Source organism: Oreochromis aureus, linkage group 14 (assembly GCF_013358895.1).
Source record: "Oreochromis aureus strain Israel breed Guangdong linkage group 14, ZZ_aureus, whole genome shotgun sequence".
In the NCBI taxonomy this organism is placed as follows: Eukaryota; Metazoa; Chordata; class Actinopteri; order Cichliformes; family Cichlidae; genus Oreochromis; species Oreochromis aureus.
This window is the reverse complement of record NC_052955.1, coordinates 29,713,013-29,737,288: the sequence shown is the minus strand read 5'-3', so window position 1 is coordinate 29,737,288 and position 24,276 is coordinate 29,713,013. Positions and strand designations below refer to the sequence as shown.

Below are 24,276 nucleotides of genomic sequence, written 5' to 3'. Positions count from 1 at the left end.
AGTTGAGTGGGTGGGGCTTAGCAACAGTTACAAGAGAAAGTTCCATAAAATAATGATGGGCCACCCTTGGTGGCAACAGATTTGCATATGACAATGCTGTTTGATAAAATAAACTAGCATTTATACTTTAAGAGTATCTACAATTAACACCAAAAATAAATTATAGAACTGAATGTATTGCATATTGTTATCATATATCTATGATTTAACACAATAAATCATAGAAAATTAAGTTGACATTTCTGGTGAAAAAAATCCATTTGTTCATGACAGTGAAGATTTCTGACATTTTATGTAAGTTAGACTTGTATTTCTAACTAACCCATCTTGTGTAGTTTTCTTGTCATGGTCTGTCAGTCCTCGCTGGTCGACCGGCCTTTTCGTTTCTGTTTTGGTCTTTTTGTTCATGGACGGGCCTAGATGTTTGATGCCTGTCCCTCTTTTCTCCATGTGTGCGTCAGGGTGTGTGCATGTGTGTGTATGGCTCGGTGTTCTGGTTTACACACAGTATGGAACAGTTTGCACTTCATTTACTGTTTATTCACTGTAAATGAATTTACTGTCGCTCACCAGGATGTCCGGCGCTTGGGTCCTGTTTTTCCCTGCATCTTGACATTTCAGGATTTTATACTTATTGGGCTACATGCTTATTTATTATATAGGCTATACAGTACATAAAATCAAAATTCACATGTTTTATGTCACTGAAATGTTTGATTATTTGGGTATATACTTGCTGTGCTTGTTGATGTGTTTTAACCATATATAGTACATATTACAGAATGTAACACCTGCACATGTTTAAAGAAATGGCTGTTGATGAGCTTACCAACGGGCTGCTATTTCAACATTTACAGTTTCAGGACAAGATATGAACACATCTTCCCGTAAGTCTCCCCCTTATATCAGCCCAAGAAAGGTCTTGCTGTCTTTGGTATAGTGTGCTTATGTGATGGCAGTAAAAATGTGGAGTACAGCCAGCAGACCATGGAGGGGGTTCTGAAGAAAGTTGAGCAGATGGAGGCTGATCTTGGAAGAACAGAGATCCTGGAGTCCTGCAAACATTTTTATAGCCAGCCCTGCATTCCCAGTCGGCCGAGACAGGTAACACACACAGTGCTTTACATTAATTTTGGGGGACTTTAGGTGTGGCTAAGGCTCAGGAAGTAGAACAAGTTGAAGTCTCACTCTTGGTCTACTAATCAGAAGGTTGGTGGTTTGATTTCTGGTTTCCCCAGTCTTCATGCTCAAGTATTCTTGGGCTCCAGTGCACACAAAGGAGAGTGAGTGTGTATGTGAATAAGAAAAAGTGTTTGTATGCACCAGTATGTATGAATAAGATGTTGTATAAAGCACTTGTTTAAATTGAGGAAAAAACAATAAGAGACAGTCAGATTTCAGAAATGGTAAACAAACTCAGCTCTCAGAACAAGCTGTGTGTTTATGGGTTTGATGTTATGTCCTTATATGCCAACTCTCCTCTCTAGCTGTTTGTCTTTACTGATGGAGAGGTGGGGAACACCAAAGAAGTGATCGATCTGGTGAAGAAGAATTCAGGTTCTCACAGGTGAAACCACAAAAACACAACTATATCTACACAATTCCCAGAATGTCCAACATGTCCTCTGTGTACTCAAAGAAAACTGTTGTATTGCAGGTGTTTCTCTTTTGGGATTGGGGAAGGGGCCAGCTCTGCTCTCATCAATGGGATGGCCAAGGAAGGAGGTGGTCACGCTCAGTTCACCACAGGGACTGACAGGATGCAACCAAAAGTAAGACATTAAACACAATTTTAAGCGAAGTTAAACATTACGGCAGCAGCAGATACATGTTTGAGATCAGACCTGCAGTGAGTAAAATGTTTCAGCTGTTTGTGTATATTTGGAGAGTTTTCATTATTTTTCAGGTGATGCAGTCGCTGCGATTTGCTCTGCAGCCAGCTGTGGTCGACATCTCAGTCACATGGGATTTACCAAAGGAAGTGTCCGTCACTGTCCTCTCTCCACCAATCACAACACTTTCCCAGGGTCAGAGGTCACTGATTTATTTCCAGCTCACTGGACAAGTGGGAGCATCAGCCTTTGGGTCAGAGCTCAGAGGCAACAGAGGGCGAGAATAATCTCACTTAACACAAAAATATTGTGGTAACCAGTGAAACACAGTCACTGTTTGACTCACTTCTCGCTGAACTTGTTCCACTTTCCTTTCAGTAACTTCTGTATTGCAACCTGAGTTCACCTACACACTTTTCTCACAGTAAGGAAAAGGCTCATTTCTCACAATAAACATATTGAGACTGAAACATTCACACAGATATAGTCAGGCTTACTGAGAGAAGTGTCAGGTGTTTTGACAGTTTGTGGTTAGCTGACTGAGTGACTGCAGCTTGATTGACAGTTTAAGATACACAAACTGATTGCTGCATATATCAGGGACATTTGTTTAACCTGGTTTAACCAAGCACTTGGTTTTACTCTTTACCTCATTACAGAAAATAATGATTTACATTTTGGGTTTTTATTTCTATTTTTTTTTACATTCTGATCATGACTTTTTGTCATGGTCGTGGGTCTGGTGACACAGTGTTCATGTGTTCTTGAGTTTCATTAATATTGTTTCATTTAGTGTTATTTATGGTTTTGATTTTCTTAATTTTTTTGTGCTTATGTTATAGTTTTTAGCCTTAAGGTTTAGTTACTTGGCATTTGCAATCCATCAACAGTGTTCCTTGAAGATCCATCATACTTACCACTAAGCAAATGTTAAATTTTTGAGTGGGTATAGAAACTGCTGCTTCATTTTACTTCGCAAAAAGTAAAAAACCAGGATTCTGATCTTGAAATTTTGACCAACCAAAATTTTGGTATTTAGATTGTGACACACACACCTGACTGGTATATCACAGGAAGGTGGTGTGTGTGTGTGTGTGTGTGTAAACACCTGATAATAATAATGTATACTATATTAATCCCATAGGAAATTAGTCCTCTGTATTTAACCCATGTGAAACAGTGGGGAGCCACCAATCCAGTGTTCAGGGACTAGTGTGTAGGCAAGGCAAGGCAAGGCAAGGCAAATTTATTTATATAGCACAATTCAACAACAAGGTGATTCAAAGTGCTTTACAGAGACATTAAAAACAAAATAGATAAAAAGCATGATTTAAAATTGATTAAGACAAGCAAACAAACAAACAAACAAACAAACAAACAAAACAGTAGATAAAATCAGTAGTTAAAATGTAAGTTTTGGAATTTAAGCTTAAAAGTGTGGATTTGGTGATTTATTCAAAAGCAGCAGAGAACAGGTGAGTCTTCAACCTGGATTTAAATAAACTAAGTGTTTCAGCTGATCTGAGGCTTTCTGGGAGTTTGTTCCAGATATATGGAGCATAAAAGCTGAATGCAGCTTCTCCGTGTCTGGTTCTGACTCTGGGAACTGATAAAAGACCGGATCCAGATGACCTGAGAGATCTGGAAGGTTCATACTGGGTCAGGAGGTCACTGATGTATTTTGGTCCTAAACCATTCAGAGCTTTATAGACTAGCATCAGAACTTTAAAGTCTATCCTCTGACGGACAGGCAGCCAGTGTAAAGACCTCAGAGCTGGACTGATGTGGTCCACTTTTTGGTCTTAGTGAGAACTCGAGCAGCAGAGTTCTGAATGAGCTGTAGTTGTCTGACTGATTTTTAGGTAGACCTGTAAAGATGCTGTTACAGTAATCAAGCCTACTGAAGATGAATGCATGGACTAGTTTTTCCAGGTCCTGTTGAGACATCAGATCTTTTATCCTTGAAATATTCTTGAGGTGATAGTAAGCTGATTTTGTTATTGTCTTAATGTGTTTTTCTAAGTTTAGGTCTGCATCCATCACTACACCCAAATTTCTCGCCTGGTTTGTGGTTTTAGGTGTATAGATTGAAGTTCTCTGGTGACCTGTAATCGTTTTCTTTGGCACCAAAGACTATTACTTCAGTTTTGTTTTTGTTTAGCTGGAGAAAATTGTGGCACAGCCAGTCATTAATTTCCTCAATGCATTTACCAAGAGCCTGTACAGGGCCTCGGTCTCCTGGTGACATTGTGATATATATCTGTGTGTCCTCTGCATAGCTGTGATAGTTTATTTTGTTGTTCTTTATAATCTGTGCCAGTGGGAGCATGTAAATGTTAAACAGAAGGGGTCCCAGGATGGAACCTTGGGGAACTCCGCATGTGATACTTGTCTGCTCAGATGTGAAGTTACCTATTGATACAAAGTATTTCCTGTTTTCTAAGTATGTTTTGAACCAGTTTAGTACAGTTCCTGAAAGACCTGCCCAGTTCTCCAGTCGTTTGAGTAATATGTTGTGGTCAACTGTGTCAAATGCTGCACTGAGATCCAGTAAAACTAAGACTGACATTTTTCCACTGTCTGTATTCAGACATATGTCATTAAACACTTTGGTCAGAGCGGTTTCAGTGCTCTGGTTCTGTCTAAAACCTGACTGGAAGGCATCATAGCAGTTATTCTGTGTTAAGAAGTAATTGAGCTGTTGAGAAACTGCTTTTTCAATGATCTTACTTAAAAATGGGAGATTTGAGATCGGCCTGTAGTTATTCATTTGTGTCTTGTCAAGATTGTCCTTTTTCAGTATAGGTTTAATTACAGCAGTTTTTAGTGGTTCTGGAAACACACCTGATATTAAAGAAAAGTTTACGATCTGTAACAGGTCTGACTCCAAAGTCTTTGAGACCTTTTTGAAAAAACTTGTTGGCAGGACATCTAAACAGCAAGAGGAGGAGTTCAGTTGACCTAAGATGTCCTCCAGGTCTTTGCTGTTAATAGGGTGAAACTGGTTCGTGGTATTTAAACAGTTTTTTGGTGGACACAGTACATATCCTGGATCTGCTGTTGATGTACTAATTGCTTGTCTAATCTTTTGGATTTTTTCTGTGAAGAATTTGGCAAAGTCATTGCAGGCCATGGTCGAATGATGTTCAGCTGCCACTGACACAGGAGGGTTTGTTAGCCTGTCAACTGTAGAAAATAAGACCCGAGCATTATGACTGTTTTTGGTGATGATGTCAGAGAAGTAGGACCTCCTTGCACTCCTCAGTTGTAAATTATAATTGTGAGACAATACCTCGGGGTAGACACCTGAGGACATGATTGTGTCTCCATGTGTACCTGCCTTGAGTAAAGCTGGGCATACACTGTGCGATTTTTCCAGTCGCGTTATTCAGCTTCAGCTCAAACTGCATGATTGACTTGCAGGGCTTAGAAGTTCGTCGGTCACGATGCAGGGTCTCACACTATACGGCCCGATGCTCTGATGCGACCTGAGTGCTCACACTGTGCGTCCATAAAAATGAAGGTTATAACAGAAAATCTGTCGCTCGCTCTCCCTCTCTGTCTTTCACTCACACAGACGCACACCACCACCATCAACTTTGCTAAATTGCTAATGAAAAACATTGATCAGGCAGCTGTGATTGAGCAGCGGTGTAGATCCAACTATTTTCACAGTTGTTGTGGTCGTGATAATTTTGTGATGCCACATCGAAAAGACTCAGATGAGCTTTCCAAAGTTCTACAAGTGCCTCCATCGCTTGTGTCCAGATCACACGCTGCACTGCCATGCTACTCCGTCTTTTTCACCGACATTTATGTGTTTGCGCGTGCGCAGTGTGAGCGGCTGCGGTGACACCCTCACGACGGTCGGGAGGATTTCAAACAGGTTTGAAATCCTCCCGACCAAGCGATTGATGATCGGGAGCTGGTCGTGAGGTGTTAATCGCTTCTCGTTACCCCACGTATACTACACGATGCACGATGAAGGCCAAACTCGGGCCGATCACCAAAACAGTCGCACGACTGAAAAATCGGCTCAAAATGGGCCAAAAATCGCACAGTGTAAGCCCAGCATAAGGCTAGTCCTGCAACCAACCAAGATGTGCTTGAGTGTTGCTGGGACTGTACACAGGGGGCAAGATGGGTCCTTTCCAAACCACAGCTGCAGATTTATGGGGGAAGGCAACACATCATATGTGGCTCAGATGATGAAACTTAGCCTATTAAACTCCATTCCCCAGATTTCACTCCATGTGAGTTTCCTCTTTTCAACACTCTTCCAATTCATTTAGCGACACTGCTTGGCCAGCACTACGGCTCTGGCATGTCTGGCTGCTTCCTCCTGTTGACACACCTCCTCCACCACCATTTTTCAATGTTTGGTTACAGTTGCCTGTTGCCAGAGAGCTGTTACTACTCAAAGCCCAAATCCTCCTCTGCCCTGTTGGACATGACCCACCACGTCACCATGGTGAAGAGCAGATTTGGCCTGTAGCACAGCTGTGGCTGGCATCCACTTCCTCCCTGTTGCTAGGGTGGGAGCAGTGCCTCTCACTATGGGGTCCCGAGAGTCTGTGAGTCACCTCTCAAGCCTCACTTTTGCACATCTAAACTCCTCTACCAGGCTTCCGATAGGCAATGACAGAATCCCGTCACTGTAGAGTCCAATGCTGCTGAGGCATTTGGGCAGTCCGAGCCACTTCTTAACGTAGGAGCTCACTAGCCTCTCTAGTCGATTGGCACGATTGAGTGAGACCTTGTACATTGTCAACAGTGAGACCTTGTACATTGTCAACGGCCACAGTAGACAACAACCCAAACTGGAAGCTCCAGAGCTTCAGTTTCCCTGGGAGTGCAGTGTTGTTAATCCACCTGAGGTCATTAGCCATGTTCTGCCGTAGTTGTTCAAGTTGCCAGGTATCATTGAGGTCTGCATTATACCACCGTCCCCGGCTCTTGATGGAATTCTCTAGGACTGTTGGGATTGGTTCTCCACTGATGTAGAAATGCTCGGCTGTCAGTTTTCTTTTATGATGGAGATGCTGCGAGATTTATATGGCTTAAACTTCATTCTTGCTCATTCGATGTTTTCCTGGAGCTTCTATAGCAATCGCCTAGTACATGGTTTTGTTGTTGTAATGATGGTCATGTCGTCTATGTAGGCTCTAATGGGAGGAAGACAAAGGCCACTCTTGAGTCTCTCACCTCCCACTACCCACCAAGATCCTCGCATGACCAACTCCTTTGCCATGATAAATGCTAGAGGGGAAATTGTGCAGCCTGATATAACGCCAATTCCCAGGTGCTACCAGGCAGTGCTGGTGTTCTCAGCTGTTACACAAAACTTTAAATCCTGAAAGTAAGTCTTGACCAGTCCTGTGATGTGGTTTGGTACACTGAAATAGTTCAAGGCCATCCACAAGATCTCATGCAGAACTGACCCAAAGGCGTTGGCAAGGTCTAAAAAGACCACACGAAGGTCTCTTCGTGATCAAAGCCCACTGATCAATGGCCATGAGTACCAGTCTATTTATACCTACAGGTCAGTGGACACTGTTTCAATGATGAGGATGTACACATCCTGGACAGGGAGGAACACTGGTATGAGCAGGGAGTCATCGTCATTTACATGAAAAGGGAAAGACTATCTCTGAATCGAGGAGGGGGCCTAAGGGTACATCTGTCACCATCTTACAATGCTGTGATTGCAGCCATTCCCCAACTCTCTGTGAATGGTACTCATGGCCATTGATCAGTGGGCTTTGATCAGTAGTTGTTGATCAATTGTCATGAGAATTTACATAATTATGATGAAGGAACTGACCTCCCAGCCCATTGTTCCTTCAGTGGTGCTAGTTTCAGTCATTATGCAAATATACTGTTTATGAGACTGGGGAAACCTGCAGTCAGCTAAGACTGAAGAGGTCACTTGGATGAGTGACGAAACGTTTCTCCCACTGAAAACGCTACATCCAGATGAACAGAATCAACTTTTGGGGGCTTCTCCTCTAAGGTTTCCGTAGCAATGTACCCAAGAATGTTAAAAGCACTGGGTCCTGCTGATATGAGGCGCTAACCCACACCAGCCCCATTAGGGTCTATTCTCTCCTGTCAGCATTCTTTCCAGGCTGTCATCTGGTCTTTCCCTGATTGACAGCTGCCCTTTCGCAGCAGGACAAGACATGGCCCGGATGACCTTGAATTTCCTGCTTCTAAATTCAGACTAAACCGAGGTTATCATCCTCAACCCTAAAAATCTTAGAAACTTGTAGTGAAACTTCTCTTTCCCCTCAACCCCTACCATTTGCAGCAGATGATTGCCCTCCCTGAACCTGGTTCTGCTGGAGGTTTATTCCTGTTTAAACAGAGTTGTTCCTTCCCACTGTTGCCAAGTACTTGCTCATAGGGAACATCTAGTTTTTGTTTTTCTTTTCTCTAATATTATAGAGTCTGTAACTTAATATGCAAAGTGGCTTAAAGCAATTACAGTTGTGAATTAGTGGAATATAAATAAAATTTTAATGGAATTGAATTAATCGGCTAATTGCAAAGGATAATGATAATTTATACAGTCTATCAAACTGATTATGGAGGATTTCTGCTAAGCTGCAGCCTTTCTTCACTATAACTCCTGTTAAAACTATTTTAGGATCATGTTCATATACCAATACAAACACCACAACATTGAAGTCTAGGTAGTGGAACTAGCCTCACTGTTAACTTAAGCACAGCACAGTAATTTCTTAGGTGATGGGTAGTTTATGTTTATACTACCCAAGTTACTAGCTGCTTGTCAAAACAGTAACTTCAAACAGTCAGTAAAACCAAGTTAACTCGTGGGTCATTCCATTATAAATCAACACAGGACTTCTGCTCAACCATATATGATTTTCATAAAAATGCTATGGTACAAAGTGTGGGCACATATAATGAGTGCTGTGAAATTTTAGGTTCAAATAATAAATACTACTCAAGATAAGTTCCTTTGAAAAATGCTCTGTTAACCCAATTTCATGCATTTTTTTTCAGACACTGAAATCTGATGCCATCTCAAAAACAAAGAAAAATCCCTGAAATGTTCAGTGCCCTAAACATGAAAATGGATGAGGATCTATAATTTTGGAAAACATATGCTCTTTAATTTTACTTTTAACGTTGAGTGAGTAAATGTGACAAGTTATACTACTAAAACAAAAATCTCAGTGAATTGTCCTGTCCAAATAGAATATGTGCTAGTGATGTGCGATACCACTGATTTCCTTTCCGATCCGATACCAAGTAAAATTCAGGGTGGTATCGATGATACTGATCCGATACCGATACTCTGTACAAAAACTTAATGTTTCACTTGTAATAATAATATAATAATATAGCTCCATAATGATTACAGGACATCAGACTACTTGTTTTTATTGCTTAATAATGCAGAATAATCATATAGAAATAAAAAACTTGAAGTTGTGCGCTATTTGAGCATGTTGCCTGCCTGCAGCACTAAAGGACTCCGCCAGAGACGTCTGTCTCACCCCAGCAGCACCTGTTCCCCTCCTCCTCTTCAGTTCGCGTCAACATAAGCTCATCATATTCTGTGATATGATTTACTCTGAGGTGTTTGACGAGGTTAGTGGTGTTGCCACAACACCTCACTGTCTTGCCACATGTTTCGCAAACTGCGTCTTGGCTGTTTGTGGAGGTAAAATATGTTCACACATGACTCTGTTTACTCTCAGCCATTGTTGTGAGTGCGCATGTCAGGGGCTGCAACACATTTATACAGCCGTATTTCCCATATGACTATGAAAGGTGTAAGAGGAAGTAGTTCCTTCCAATTTAGACGATCAGAATGATATAGTTTCTTTCCACTGTCTTCCTGTTAATGAAAAACTACAAATACTAAAATATTGATATTTTAATATGAGAATCGATTCTAGAACCTAAATTACTGGTATCGGAAGAATCGATATTTCAATATCAGTCCGCACACCACTAATATGTGCATATTTTTCATTTCTGAGACTTGAGGGACTCCATTTCAAATCATCAAAAGTTTTTACAATATTTTCCACTTGACCATCTGGAGACTCCAGTATTTGTGTTGTATTTTGAAGAGACAACCTACTGACTGTTTTTGTGGAATTGTCATATTTGCTCAATACATCATGAAATTTAAAAGGAGATACCATTTTCTTTATTTTTCTTATTAAGAATATCATGTTAAAAAGTATTCTGCAAAATATTTATTTTGTATTTTGCAATATTGTGAAATTCAAATAAATACTATTTAGAAATTGTCACTAGTCATACTTTGAATAGTAAAGTTTTCTCTTCAGTATTTTTTTATTCATGTTCAAATATTACCTCAGATTTCAATGTGTGGAGAAAAAAGTGGGTTGATGAACCATCTAAAAAAATATGTATCTTGAAAAGTATTTGCTATACAAAGGTAAAATTTGGCATGACCCTTATGCCAAAAAACTGCCTTGCTGTGTACACAGTGTAACTATAATATGTAATATGCATGTGTGACTGAAATGATTTGTGATGGACACTGGATTTGATTTCATGTTTGTGTCAAAGAATAGGGTAAGGAAGTGGTTGATGAATGAGAGAGTGTAATGACCAGAACCCTGTACACAAAATAATTGAATAACACACTTTCTTTGTACAACACCGGCATTACTGTCTGTGTGAATAAGCCAGCTCATTTGAATCATTCCACCTTGGAAAAACAAGAATCCAAAGAAACCATTAAAATTCCAGGAATACCAGGAGAATCATGCCCATGATGAGTGTATGTAAACTGTACAAAGCTCTTTGTACAGAGTTAAAGTCCACTCAACATGAGTAGACTTTAACCCTGTGACTCAGTGGTCTAGAAAACATGCATACAACAATATCGTTAACAATTAACTACCAGTGCAATCGACATTTGACTCGCTTCCAGCTTATTGTAGCTTTCCTCCCTTTCAGCAAATTCTATGCTGCAGTCTGAGCTTTTCTACACTTGTTATGATCAAATTAAGGTGACAGTGTTGACTTTTTTGCTGCAGCTACTTGTCTGACTCAAAGGCAGAGACTCCCTTCCCACAACAAAACAACAAAGTTAGACTGAGACTGAGACTCAGATACACAAATAGTTTGGGAAGCTTTGATCATTCTTCCAAAAGGACACTTGTGAGGTCGGTCATTGATCAGGTTGAGTTCAGGACTCTGTGCAGGCCAGTCGACTTCATCCATGTCTTTATGAACCTTTGCTTTGTCTACTGGTGTGCAGTCATGCCTGAACAGGAGGGGGCATGCTCCCAACTTTGTTCGTACAAAGTTTGCTTGTACATGAGGACTGGAGGGTGTGCTCCAACTACAGGGAGTGCAGAATTATTAGGCAAATGAGTAGTTTGTCCACATCATCCTCTTCATGCATGTTGTCTTACTCCAAGCTGTATAGGCTCGAAAGCCTACTACCAATTAAGCATATTAGGTGATGTGCATCTCTGTAATGAGAAGGGGTGTGGTCTAATGACATCAACACCCTATATCAGGTGTGCATAATTATTAGGCAACTTCCTTTCCTTTGGCAAAATGGGTCAAAAGAAGGACTTGACAGGCTCAGAAAAGTCAAAAATAGTGAGATATCTTGCAGAGGGATGCAGCAGTCTTAAAATTGCAAAGCTTCTGAAGCGTGATCATCGAACAATCAAGCGTTTCATTCAAAATAGTCAACAGGGTCGCAAGAAGCGTGTGGAAAAACCAAGGCACAAAATAACTGCCCATGAACTGAGAAAAGTCAAGCGTGCAGCTGCCAAGATGCCACTTGCCACCAGTTTGGCCATATTTCAGAGCTGCAACATCACTGGAGTGCCCAAAAGCACAAGGTGTGCAATACTCAGAGACATGGCCAAGGTAAGAAAGGCTGAAAGACGACCACCACTGAACAAGACACACAAGCTGAAACGTCAAGACTGGGCCAAGAAATATCTCAAGACTGATTTTTCTAAGGTTTTATGGACTGATGAAATGAGAGTGAGTCTTGATGGGCCAGATGGATGGGCCCGTGGCTGGATTGGTAAAGGGCAGAGAGCTCCAGTCCGACTCAGACGCCAGCAAGGTGGAGGTGGAGTACTGGTTTGGGCTGGTATCATCAAAGATGAGCTTGTGGGGCCTTTTCGGGTTGAGGATGGAGTCAAGCTCAACTCCCAGTCCTACTGCCAGTTTCTGGAAGACACCTTCTTCAAGCAATGGTACAGGAAGAAGTCTGCATCCTTCAAGAAAACATGATTTTCATGCAGGACAATGCTCCATCACACGCGTCCAAGTACTCCACAGCGTGGCTGGCAAGAAAGGGTATAAAAGAAGAAAAACTAATGACATGGCCTCCTTGTTCACCTGATCTGAACCCCATTGAGAACCTGTGGTCCATCATCAAATGTGAGATTTACAAGGAGGGAAAACAGTACACCTCTCTGAACAGTGTCTGGGAGGCTGTGGTTGCTGCTGCACGCAATGTTGATGGTGAACAGATCAAAACACTGACAGGATCCATGGTTGGCAGGCTTTTGAGTGTCCTTGCAAAGAAAGGTGGCTATATTGGTCGCTGATTTGTTTTTGTTTTGTTTTGAATGTCAGAAATGTATATTTGTGAATGTGGAGATGTTATATTGGTTTCACTAGTAAAATAAATAATTGAAATGGGTATATATTTGTTTTTGTTAAGTTGCCTAATAATTATGCACAGTAATAGTCACCTGCACACACAGATATCCCCTAAAATAGCTAAAACTAAAAAACAAACTAAAACTACTTCCAAAAACACTCAGCTTTGATATTAATGAGTTTTTTGGGTTCATTGAGAACATGGTTGTTGTTCAATAATAAGATTATTCCTCAAAAATGCAACTTGCCTAATAATTCTGCACTCCCTGTATAGGGGCATCACACTCTTCAGCCTCCCTGGGAAAGTCTATGCCAGGGTGCTGGAAAGGAGAGTCTATCCGTTAGCTGAACGTCAGATACAGGAGGAACAATGCAGTTTTCGTCCTGGTTGTGGACCACTGGACCAGCTCTTTTACGCTCTCGAAGTTACTTGAGGGTACATGGGAGTTTGCCCAACACGTCTACATGTGTTTTGCGGACTTGGCCCTCGAACGTGTCCCGTGGGAGGTGCTTCGGGTTCTGTTGGCTTTGTCAGGTGATGGCCTCCAGGTCGCACTGAAACCGTTCACAGCCAAGTGTGAAGCACCGGAAATGAGAATTAGCACCTCCAAATCTGAGGCCATGGTCCTCAGCTGGAAAAGGGTGGAGTGCCCACTCCCGCTCAGGGACGAGTTCCTGCCCAAGTGGAGGAATTTAAGTGTCTCTGATTCTTTTTCCACGAATGATGGGAGAAGGGAGCAGGAATCAACAGAGAGATTAGTGCTGTGGCTGTAGTGATGCGGACGCTGCACCGGTCCGTTGTGGTGAAGAGAGAGCTGAGTGTAGCAAAGCTCTCAATTTACCAGTCGATCTACGTCCCTACCCTCACCTATGGTCACGAGCTGTGGGTAATGACCAAAAGAAGAAGACTGCGGGTACAAGCGGGGGAAATGAGCTTCTTCTGAAGGGAGGCTACCTCTCCCTTAGAGATAGAGTGAGGTAATTCAGCCATCCGGGAGGGGCTCACAGTAGAGCTGCTGCTTCTCCACATCGAAAGGAACCAGTTGAGGTGATTCGGTATATAGTATATTTTCATGCATTTTCCTACCATATGCAAGAATCTATCCGGTCTTTAAGTCTGACGTCACTAGCCATGTCTGGGCTCAAACTCCGCTGCAGGTCCATAAATCAAACGATCACTGTGGCATTACTGAGAGTTGAAAAACTGTCTAAAGTCTTTCATCTGTAATAAAATGATCAGCGTTCTGCTCTACCAGGTGTAACAATTGACTTTAACATCCAGGCATCCATGAAAATGGAATTTATGACATTTAACAGAGTTAGAAATTAGCAGGAAGTTAGCTCGCTAGCGTCCATCTAAATATAATATAGCATGTCCTGACTGAGTAATTTTGGAAACAAATTCCAACGTACAGCTCTGCTATCACTTCCAACATAAATGAAGACAGAGAACTAAACAACAGTGACGTTTGTAGGGTTACTGAAGTTTGGCTAGCTGGTATATAACGATGTGCTAAGTGACCGCTAGCGACACAGCTATGTGAGCATAATATAAACACGCTAACTTTTATTCCACTCGATAAAAGTTAACGTGAGGATTCTCGAAGGTCAGGAACAAATGTAATCGCATGGTAGGATGCTGTAAACGGACCAAACTTCAGCCAGGAGAACAACTGAAAATCCATTTACAATACGAGGTTAGTCATTCATATACTGCTGCATGGGCTGTGCTGTAGTTACATCGTAAGGTTTTAAAAACTGAGCTTTAAAATGATTAGCGGTAATAAAAGCCGAGGGAGGCCAACAGTGATCACTGACTGTTTTTAGGAACTTTTTGAGATTAAATAGATGAAAACACAAAACATTAAACATGTTAACAACACAAAAGCCATATTAAACGCAGACTACTTTAGGCCCGGAAGTAGGATTCGTCACGTCATCACTTAAAGACCGGATTGGGGTGCCAGTGTCAAAGGTAAAACCCAGAAGAGAGTGTAATGTAATGAAACAAACAAAAATGACAAACATAATGACTCTGTAATGTTTTCCTTCTTGCCTGCAGACTAACAGTCCACAGGTTGGGTGCTCGGACTCTGATTCACTCTCTAGAGATGGAAGCGAGAGATCGCCGAGGTCAGCAAGATGGAGGAGTGAAGGAGAAGGTGGTGCAGCTCAGTGTCCAATCAGAAGTGAACAGTTCTTTCACTGCCTTTATTGCTGTCAACAAAGAAAACAGCAAAGTGATTCAAGGACCTCTTGTGTGCAGAAATATTCCAACAGCCTGTGAGTTTATTTCTTTTTTCTTTTTTTTTCGCCTGTCCCGTTTGGTTCTTTTGCCATCAGAATTATTGTCTAAAGGCAAAGAAAGATGCCCCACGGATTTACTTTACCAAATGGACCATCCCGGCCTTGCCGTATTAGTCTATTTGATTCACCTTTGCTTTTATTGTTTATTTTATTCTATTTTCACTTGCTACACATGGGACAGACATGCCTGGGGGAAATAAAAGGGAGAAGGAAAGATGGAAAGAAAAACAGCAGGGAAGAGGAACGGTGATAAAGGGCAAAAAACAAAAACCAACAAAACAAACAGACAGAAAATTACATATATCAATCACCTGGATCACCTGTTGAGAAAGAAAAAAGAGAAAACAAGCAAAAAAAAAGAGAGCAATATAATAAACAACATCATCGCGATGATCTATGTGAATATAACAGTAAATACTATATATTGAATATTATTGTGCAGCCCGTAGGATCGACAGCGCACAGTGTGCTTTGAGGTAGGAGCCAAAAAGGGTGTAGTTTGTGTGTGTGAGCACCCGTGTGTACACCTGTGAGCATGAGCGCGCTTGTATTTAAAAAGTTCCTTCATGTAATGATCTGTTAGACGGTGTGGGGGGCCATAGCCCCGTCCTCCAGGTCATGAAGCAGGTATGGAGGAGATCAAGACTCAAGACAGAGACCCTCAGAGCACAAGAGACCAAGGAAGACAAACGGAGGGGCAACCGTGCCACTCTCCCAGAAAGAGCTGAGGAGAGCCCCAGATGAGGGGTCACTCAGCAGCCGCGGAGCAGAAGCCAGGGGGGGTTGCAGTGACGGCAGCCCCCGCCGGCAGCCAGCTGTGCCAGAGTGACCGAGCCCCAGGCCTAGAGGCCGAGGGCACCCCACCCCAGAAGGGGCCCGAGCGAGCCCCAGGCTCCAGGCCCCGACAAGCAGCCACCAGGAGTGAGCCGGTGTGTACCTGGACGCCCATCCCCGGACACAAAGAACCACCAATGCACCGATGTCTGAGGGTGTCTGCCACTGGCAGGGGGAGTGGTGGGGGGAGATTGGCCTCCATACCTTGGAGGGCCTGAGATGTCCCCAGAGAGGTGGCGTCTGATACCCAACCTAACATATAGACACAGACATACAGGCACACACAGATACAAACATCCATTCCCACCCTCATGCTCTCATATGCAAATATTCAGCACTCACCCAACATGGAGACAGACATAAAGAGACACTGTACACACAATCACACTCCCCAAGCGTACTCTAAACCCCAGGTCTAGGTACCCTTGCCCCTGGAGGGGGAAACTGCGCCCAGACCCAGGTAGTCTTACCCTCTTCCCTGGGGTGGGGAGAAGCAGACCGCCCCGAATCCGCAGCAGCAGGGATGCCCCACATTCCAGACCCCAATCGGATGGCCAACTCCTCTTCCCAGCCCCCCCGCCCCAACAGGCAACAAAGAACGGGGGGGTGTGAAGACTCCAAACCTCCCTCCACCCGCTCATATGTAGTGTTGATGCATGTGTGTTCTAAGGTGCATTTAAAACCCAGGAGGGCATGGGGCTACCTGCCAGAGAGCAGCAGGTAAGCGTATAGCCCCTCCTGCTAGCCCTCAATGTATACGTGTATTTAAAATTCAGAGGTGGGCGACGGCGCCAGAGGTGAGGTTGTACACCCTGATGGTCTTCTGGATGCCGTGTAGCATGCCCACCCCCAAGGTCCTATATGTATGTGTTATGAGAGTGTGAGTAATGTGAATGTCTAAGTTGTGGGATAAAATTGAGGCACAGGCAGCCAGAAGGGGACAGAGGGGGGGGGGTGCCTCCCCTGCACCCTGGTGACACACCTTTACCCCAAGGCCCTGCATGTGTGAGTGATTGTGGTGGAGCGGGAAGAGGGAGGCAGCTGGAGATGGGGAGGGAAGGAGTTTATTTCAAAATAAAAAACTAAATTCTGCCAGCCACAGTTTGAAGATGAAGAAAGCTGAACTTGAATGAAAAGAGTACAATAGCAGACTAACAGAGTCATTTCACAGGATCCAGTCATAATACAAATACAATGAAAAGTTGGTTAAAGCAAAACGTGAGATTCAATAGAAAAAAGGAATCACGATACCGATAGGAGAAAAAACAGTAAACACGAGAGAACAAAAAATACTGTTTGTAGTATTTGTAAATCACTTTAATAATGTTCAAAGTGAATGTACTGTGTTTGCTCTTTTTAAGAAATTAAATTTCTTAACTTGTTTGTTTTTTTGTTTTTTTTAAATTTCTTTTGTTTACATAATAGTGTGTAAATCCATGCCAATGCGTGCTTAAGCAGCAGTGAGTAATTAAGAATAGGCCATGCAAAGGATAATGAACAAGTCGCATAAATACAGCAGCGACCAATAATAAAAGAGGATGCAGGTGAGTGGAGAAGAGGGTCAGGTGAAGAAACTTTACTGGCAGACATGTCAGGGAGGTGAGAGCAGTAAGTTGTGAAATGACAGAGGAGTTGGGGCATAAAAACAGAACAACCAGACTGAATAGAGGAAGATATCATATCACCTTTTAAATGCTGTTTGTATTGTTTGTGTTATATGTCTACATCCCTAAAATAACATCAAGTTCTTTTTAACAAATTCTTATTAAATATTTTGACCCATTTTTTTTTTTACATCCTAGGTGCCCTCCCCATTTTAAAGAGTTTAGGACCATGTACTAGTAAGTAGAAGCTGAATATCAGTATAACGCACATCTGCACATCAATGCATTTCTAACAATAAACAGAAACACATTTCTGTTTTAACTTATTCAAAATGTTTAATAATAAATACTGTGTGTACAGTTGCGGTCGTTCTTGCTTTGGTAGTCATTACAAGGGGTTGTATCCTGAGTCAGCAAGCCAAAATGTTTCTGTTATTATATTTGGAATATTATTGAACATATTTTATACTTTAAATACTGCTAACCTGTGAGGCATTGCAGTAATATCACAATCCAGTAGTAGTTTATCCTATCTTACATGAAAACAGAACAACCAGATTAAACACACAAAGATTTACACATTTTAAATACTGTTTGTAGTATTTGTATTATTATTATTGTATTAAGTCAGTAATCAACTTTTTATGCAATTGTTGACCTAATATGTTTCATCTGGACTTCATGGGAGTTTATATTTCAGAATATTGGTGAACATCTTTTACACTTTAAATACTACTTATTATAATACCTGTGAGGCACTGCATTAATATTAGGATTCTGTTATTTTACTAGTTTATTTATTTTTGTTAGCTAATCCTCTGGGAAGATTTTTTTATTATAACTTGAACCGAGGCTGAGTGGTTTTGTGGCAGACAGCGCTTAATGCATAATGGCCACATAATAAGAAAAAAAAAACAGGAAAGAAAAAACACTAGAGAACACATTAGAAATTGATAATTATATAAACTAGAGTTTTAAGCATGATGTATAAATACAGCAGGGACCAATCAGAGAACAGGATGCAGGTGAGGAAACTTTACTGGCAGACATGTCAGGAAGGTTATGACATGAAAATGGAACAACCAGACTGAACAGATAAACATTGTATATATTTTAAACAGTGTTTGTACTATTTGTGTTATATTTGCATATCAGCCTGTGAATGTTAAAAAGTAAGACATTAAATGTCTGGAACTTGTTTTGTTTGTTTTTTATCGTTTAGGAGCTCAATACTAATTATAGCTTTGATAGCCTTTGTAATGGGCTGTGTCCCAAAGTGAAGACTTTTACCTGATAATCTCAGCTTGTTTAAGGTTGATTAATAAATTTTATAGCTGGACGGTGTGGTGTTTTGATTTTTCTCTAATATGTTCAGCCTGATTATTTTTTTCTTTTTTTGCGTAGTGCCTAGTTTGGTTCTACTTGATGGTACGTAAAAGCTGAGCAACAACACACATCTACACACATGTGCATTTATGAAGAATAAAAATAAAGAAACCAACACATTTGTACTTGAACTAATTTGAAATGTTAAATGTGCAATACTTCATGCAAATAGCTGCTGTATTTGCTTTGATAGTCTTTGTAATGGGCTGTGTCCCGAAGTGGAAAATTTTACCTGATAACCTCAGCCTGTTTAAGGTTCATTAATCAATTTTGATGGGGGTTGTGGTAATGCCAGTTTTTATTTTTCTCTAATATGTTCACTCTGTTGCAAACATTCAACCTGATTTTTTTTTTTTTTACATAGGTTGTATTGGTGCTTCAAATAAGCAGAAGCTGAGTGACAACACACATCTACACACATGTGCATTTCTGAAAATAAAAACAAAGAAACCAACATATTTGTATTTGAACTTTGAAGTTGAAATGTGAAATGTCAAACATTCACTGGACAGTTGCTGCAGTATTTGTTTTCCCAGTTGTTATAATTGGCTGTATCCTTAGTCAGCAACTAAAGACGTGCAAGTTTTTATTTATACTACCAATTATGATAAGTTTCAAGTCACCATAATGACCTCAGAAGCCATAAACGTACTGATCTAAACAGCAAATGAAATGTCTAATTTTCCTAACATTTCCATATCAGCATCATAATCCAGCTGCAATTCCTCCCTGTGAAACCAACTTTTTTGAATTAGTAAATAATTAGAAATGTAATATATTATATATGTGATCATGTAGCTCCTTCCATATTGTGCAGTTTTCTTCTCCACTGCACAAAAACAATGAAAAAGACCATTTAATGAGTCAGTGTGTCCAAACTTGAACCATTAAATATAGGTGGTGTTTATCAACATGTAGATTTAAATACAGTTTAAATATTGTAGTAATATTCTAACCTGCTGTAAGACTCTCAGAAGCCAGAAACTTAGTACGATGTAAAGACATTACATGTTAAGATGAAATTTTAACTGTAGCATGACTGTAATATTGTCATTATTATTGATATACATTTAAATACTTTCATACCATTTGTTTTCTATTTGTATATCAAAAAGTCAGTAATTTAGTGTTCCTTAGCAAATTCTTGTGAAATGTACTGACTCTGTTTTTTTAATTCTTTCTTTATCTTTTACATTATAGTGTGGGACTTCTTGGTTGAGCCAGTTGAATCAGGTAAGTAAGCCCTAAATGACACATCTGCACATCTACGTAAATGTGTAGATGTGTGTATCTGTAGATGTGGAAACAAACCGTTATGTTCTTTTTTAAAACTTATTTCAGATGTTAAATAAGCAATACTGTAAGAACAAGCAATATTTGCTTTGATAGTCATTGTAATGGGCTGTATCTTTAAACAGAAAGGGAAGAAGCTTGAGGTTTTTTTTTATATATATATATATATATATATATATATATATATATATATATATATATATATATATATATATATATATATATATTACAGTTTGTAATAATTTGCAAGTCACTTATAACCTCAGATGCGAGAAAGTTAATATTTCTTCTTAAATAATTCAAATGTCTTCATCTCATGCCATACTCTTTTCTTTTATGATTTTAACATCGTGATGCAGGACTCTGCTTTGGAGGAGGACTTGTACAAAACAAAGGTAAAACACTTAGTCAAAGTTAAAGTAATTACATTAAATGCATTTTTATTCATATGGTAGTAATCACATAGTGTGGTCCTCCATACATGTATGTGTATAAGTAACATATGTATGTAGAGAAATATGTCTCAAAAGGGTTGCAAATTTGTACGATATGATCCCAAAGCGTAAATGAATCTTTACAAATGTGTAAAATGATTTGTGTGCTTCAATCTACACACAAAGCAATCTGACCACACCTAAAATTATTTTACAAATGCATACAAAACAAACCTGAATAAATACTGATCGTTTATGCACAATTTACTAATTGTGCATAAACGATTCAGCTCACTAATCTGATCATTTTTACTGTAAACCTGCAGTTTTATTTTTGTTTGTTTTGTTTGTGTTTTTCTCAAATAAAATGGACATTTAATTTTCTTTAAAAAAAAAAGGAATAATAAAAATAAAAAATGTGGAACAACACTTTAATGTTAATCTTACCATTCTCTAATAACATCAGGCTAACATTAATGTTGGTGTAACAAATAATTCTGAACACATATTCTATTTGTCACAGGCTGGGTCTCTGACACAGCGCTCTGAGTGTAGTTTGTATTTGTCTTATGTTAGATTTGTGATTATTGTCATGATCAGGCTGTATGCAGGCAGGAATTGGACCCTGTGAGGTAGTCAGACACGAACGTCAAGGAAGGTGGTAGGGAAGCAGACTAGGCAGGCATTTCAGATTTCCAAGTTGAGCAATTTATTTACAGTGAACTTAATATAATGTAACTTAACAAAACTTCCCCCCAAATCAATTCAACTAACAAGACTCAACATAACATGGCTCTGGTAACACAGCTCACCTCTCCTCCCCCTTGCATCTGGTCATGTGTGACATCATCAGGATTTTAAAATGAGGAAATGCCAGGCGGGCGTTTCCCCACACCTGACCCTCATGAAAACTGAAAAGACAAACAAAGTAAGTATGAACAAATGACTTAATCTGTAACATAATAAAATATAAAGAAACATAACTTAGTATTTGTCTTAATTTGCAGAATGTTTGATTTGCCGGCAACAGAACGCTTACACAAACAAACCCGGGATAGTGAGTGAAGCAATGTTACTTGACAAATAGCAAATCATAGCAAATACATAGAAACAGAATAATGTGTACAATGTGCAAAATAAAGTAAACACATATGGGACAAATGGAGAGCATTGCAACTGCTCCTCCACTTTGTCACAGACCCAAACGCAAACTCACGGGAAACAGGACTGAACTTAAAATATAGCTTTATTGCTGACAGAAGGGAAAGACGATACAAAGTAATACAAAACCAAATTGGGAGATTCTAGAGGAACTGACTCACGAGGAAACACATGGAGGGGCACACAGTCATGAGGGAGGAGGCGACACCGAATGGAGGGAGACGCGGACATAAATACACAGAAGGATAACGAGGGACATGGGAACACACGGGGAACACAGCTGACACAGATAATCATAACGAGACAGGGCAGGAGCAAACACAACATGACGCATACTGACGGGAGACTGTCAAAGTAAAACAGGAAGTACACAGAGGCGCAGACAGGAGGGGAGGAGAGAACACGGGGAGAGCACAGACATAACGGGCTGGGGAAAACATGGAATAAAACACAAGAAGGAGAAACGAGGCATGGGGACTCGGATACGTGGAGGGGGACACATGGGGTAAGGTCACGAGGGGAAATCTAATAAGGAAACACCTTAACAGAACAACCTAGCAACCCTTAGAATAAACAGTGGACCTAAAACATAATAACATCAAATGACAACAATACAAGAAACAAAATATCAGGTAGAAGTCCCGGAACCATGACAATTATTGTTTGTGTGGTTTTCAATTAGGTTTTAGTTGAGGATAAAGTCAGCCATTATTTAGTCATTGTCTCCATAGTTTCTGTGTTTGGGTTCTTGTCTAGTTTTTCATGTGTGCCAAGTCTGTTAAGCTGGTATTGTCTTGTCTACGTTTCCTGTTTTATTTAGTAAAGGTCCTGTGTTTCCCTTGGTCGGCGTGCTTAGTTTTACACCTCCCCAGTGTGTCATGATGTGCATTTGTGTCAGCTGTTTCCTCATGTGTTTCCACTTCCCCCGATCTCTCCTTCTGTGTATTTAGTCTGTGTTCTATTCTGTCTTTGTCAGAACGTCTGTGTTTCCACGTCTAGTCATAGTTTAAATCATAGCATATGTCATAGTAGAAAGTCATAGTTTCTTTGTTTTTCATAGTCTTTATAGTTTCATGTGTATCTCTTGCTACCAGCCAAATGGCTCGCTCTTCATTCAAGTTCAACCACTTTAACTGATGGTGTGGTGCTGCCAGTTTTAGTTTTCTTTAATAAGTTCAGACTGTTGTAAACATTTGATTTTTGATGTGGAGCTCTTATGTAATTATTACAGTTTTAAGATGTAATTTTCAAATGAATAAAATAATATTTATCTGTTGCATAGTTTACAGTGCGGTGTTTTATGCTCTGGGTTATCATGTAGAGTTCTGTTTTGTCATCTAGCACCATAATCGGGTTTTGTTTTTGTTTCATCTTTGATTTTCCAGCTGCTGTGCCTGAGCAGCCACCCAGAGACCCTTTGCTGCAGTTAGTCTCCCTCCAGAAGGCGTCTGGCTGCTGGCTGCTTGATCCAGCTCTGACTGCTGCACTGGGAAAGACCAACGAGGAGGTGGAAAAGTCAAAGCCTGAAAAGGTGCCATGCTGTCAATTTAAATATTAACACAAAATGATAATGTGAGATAAAACAGATTTGATTCTATAATTTGAACTAAACCACATGATGTAATTAAAAACACACCATAAAACAAGGACACTGAAGTCAAACTAAATGTAGGTCTGCCTCACAGCCTGAGAATAAACATCTGCATATCAGAAGCTAAAACACTGGTGGTAATCACACTCCTAACCTCCCACTGAGCTGCACCAGCGTCTGATATTATCCAGAAACCACACAGCAGAAATTATTTTCCTCATCAAATGTTGTAAAAATATTTCAGCACATTATTTTAGAGCATTTATGATATCACAGTTTGGGATTACATCAGGAAGAGCATCCAGTGTAATAATCTGCCAAATCAAATATGCAGAGCTGCCCACCTTGGTGACCCCGTGTGACAAAGAAGTACACAAACATATCTAATATTACTGGTTGTAGAAATTAAAATGTGTGTTCTGTCTGTTTTATTTTATTGTCTTTGATTTGGTGAATTAGGCCAGCAGTGAAGTGTGGGCCACCATTCTGGCTCTGATCTGGCTTCATGGTTTCAAGATGGAAGCCAAGGACGAGTGGCTTCTGGCTGTGAAGGCTGCCTCATGGCTCCGTGCTCAGAATGGTACTAGCAATGATAGTGACAGATAAAATAACAGCTTTAAAAAACTGTTTCATGCTACAATCAGCCCCCCTCCCCCCCACACACATTAATATCTCCTTTAATATCTGTTTTGTGTTTTTAGCACCGTGTGTGTCAGAGTGTGTGGATGCTGGAAATGTCCTGCTGGGTTGCAGCGTGAAGAAAGAAGCTCTGGGACTCTGAGGGATTTCTTCAAGTAGCTTCATCTTCAGAGTGAACAGAAGCAGGTCTACTTACTCCACACTGCCTTTGATACAGAGCTGTTTTATATCATCAACCCCTTTTACATGTTTATTTGTTATGAATTATGTACCTAATTTTGGTTTTACCATTGTGGAAAAAAAGTGTGTGCACAATTATCTGAATACTCCTAACACAGTAAAAGATTGGACCACTGCTGTGGCAGCTCATTCAGAAAGTGTTTTAATTCCCTTTCTCTGCCACTAGATGGCGATTATGTTCATACTTTTACTTCTTTCACACAGAAACACCAAAACCAATCTAAGAAGAGTCTTTTCCCTTCCTGTTATAGTTCTGAAAATGGCTTCAGTTCAGGACAATTTCAAGACGGTCCTCAGTGAATTGG

General features: G+C 40.4%; 1 protein-coding gene across 1 annotated transcript; it reads left to right on the top strand.

Moving 5' to 3' along the window:
* Positions 1 to 574: 574 nt before the first annotated feature.
* Positions 575 to 24,034, top strand: LOC120443535 (von Willebrand factor A domain-containing protein 5A-like). The gene is made up of 16 exons (XM_039622392.1): positions 575 to 589; positions 808 to 887; positions 960 to 1,104; positions 1,488 to 1,567; positions 1,658 to 1,772; positions 1,907 to 2,085; positions 4,502 to 4,513; positions 12,814 to 12,869; positions 13,384 to 13,396; positions 14,545 to 14,765; positions 17,426 to 17,464; positions 19,814 to 19,846; positions 20,266 to 20,301; positions 22,887 to 23,032; positions 23,552 to 23,672; positions 23,794 to 24,034. The coding sequence occupies exons 1-16, from the start codon at positions 575 to 577 to the stop codon at positions 23,871 to 23,873; spliced, it is 1,371 nt and encodes a 456-aa protein (XP_039478326.1). The 3' UTR covers positions 23,874 to 24,034.
* The last annotated feature ends 242 nt before the right edge of the window (positions 24,035 to 24,276 follow it).

Excerpts from the sequence above, each read along its gene's own strand:
- LOC120443535 (XM_039622392.1), top strand. Across the intron at positions 14,766-17,425 it reads CAGAAATATTCCAACAGCCT|GTGCCCTCCCCATTTTAAAG; the intron begins GTGAGTTTATTT and ends TTTACATCCTAG. Across the intron at positions 20,302-22,886 it reads AGGACTTGTACAAAACAAAG|CTGCTGTGCCTGAGCAGCCA; the intron begins GTAAAACACTTA and ends TTGATTTTCCAG.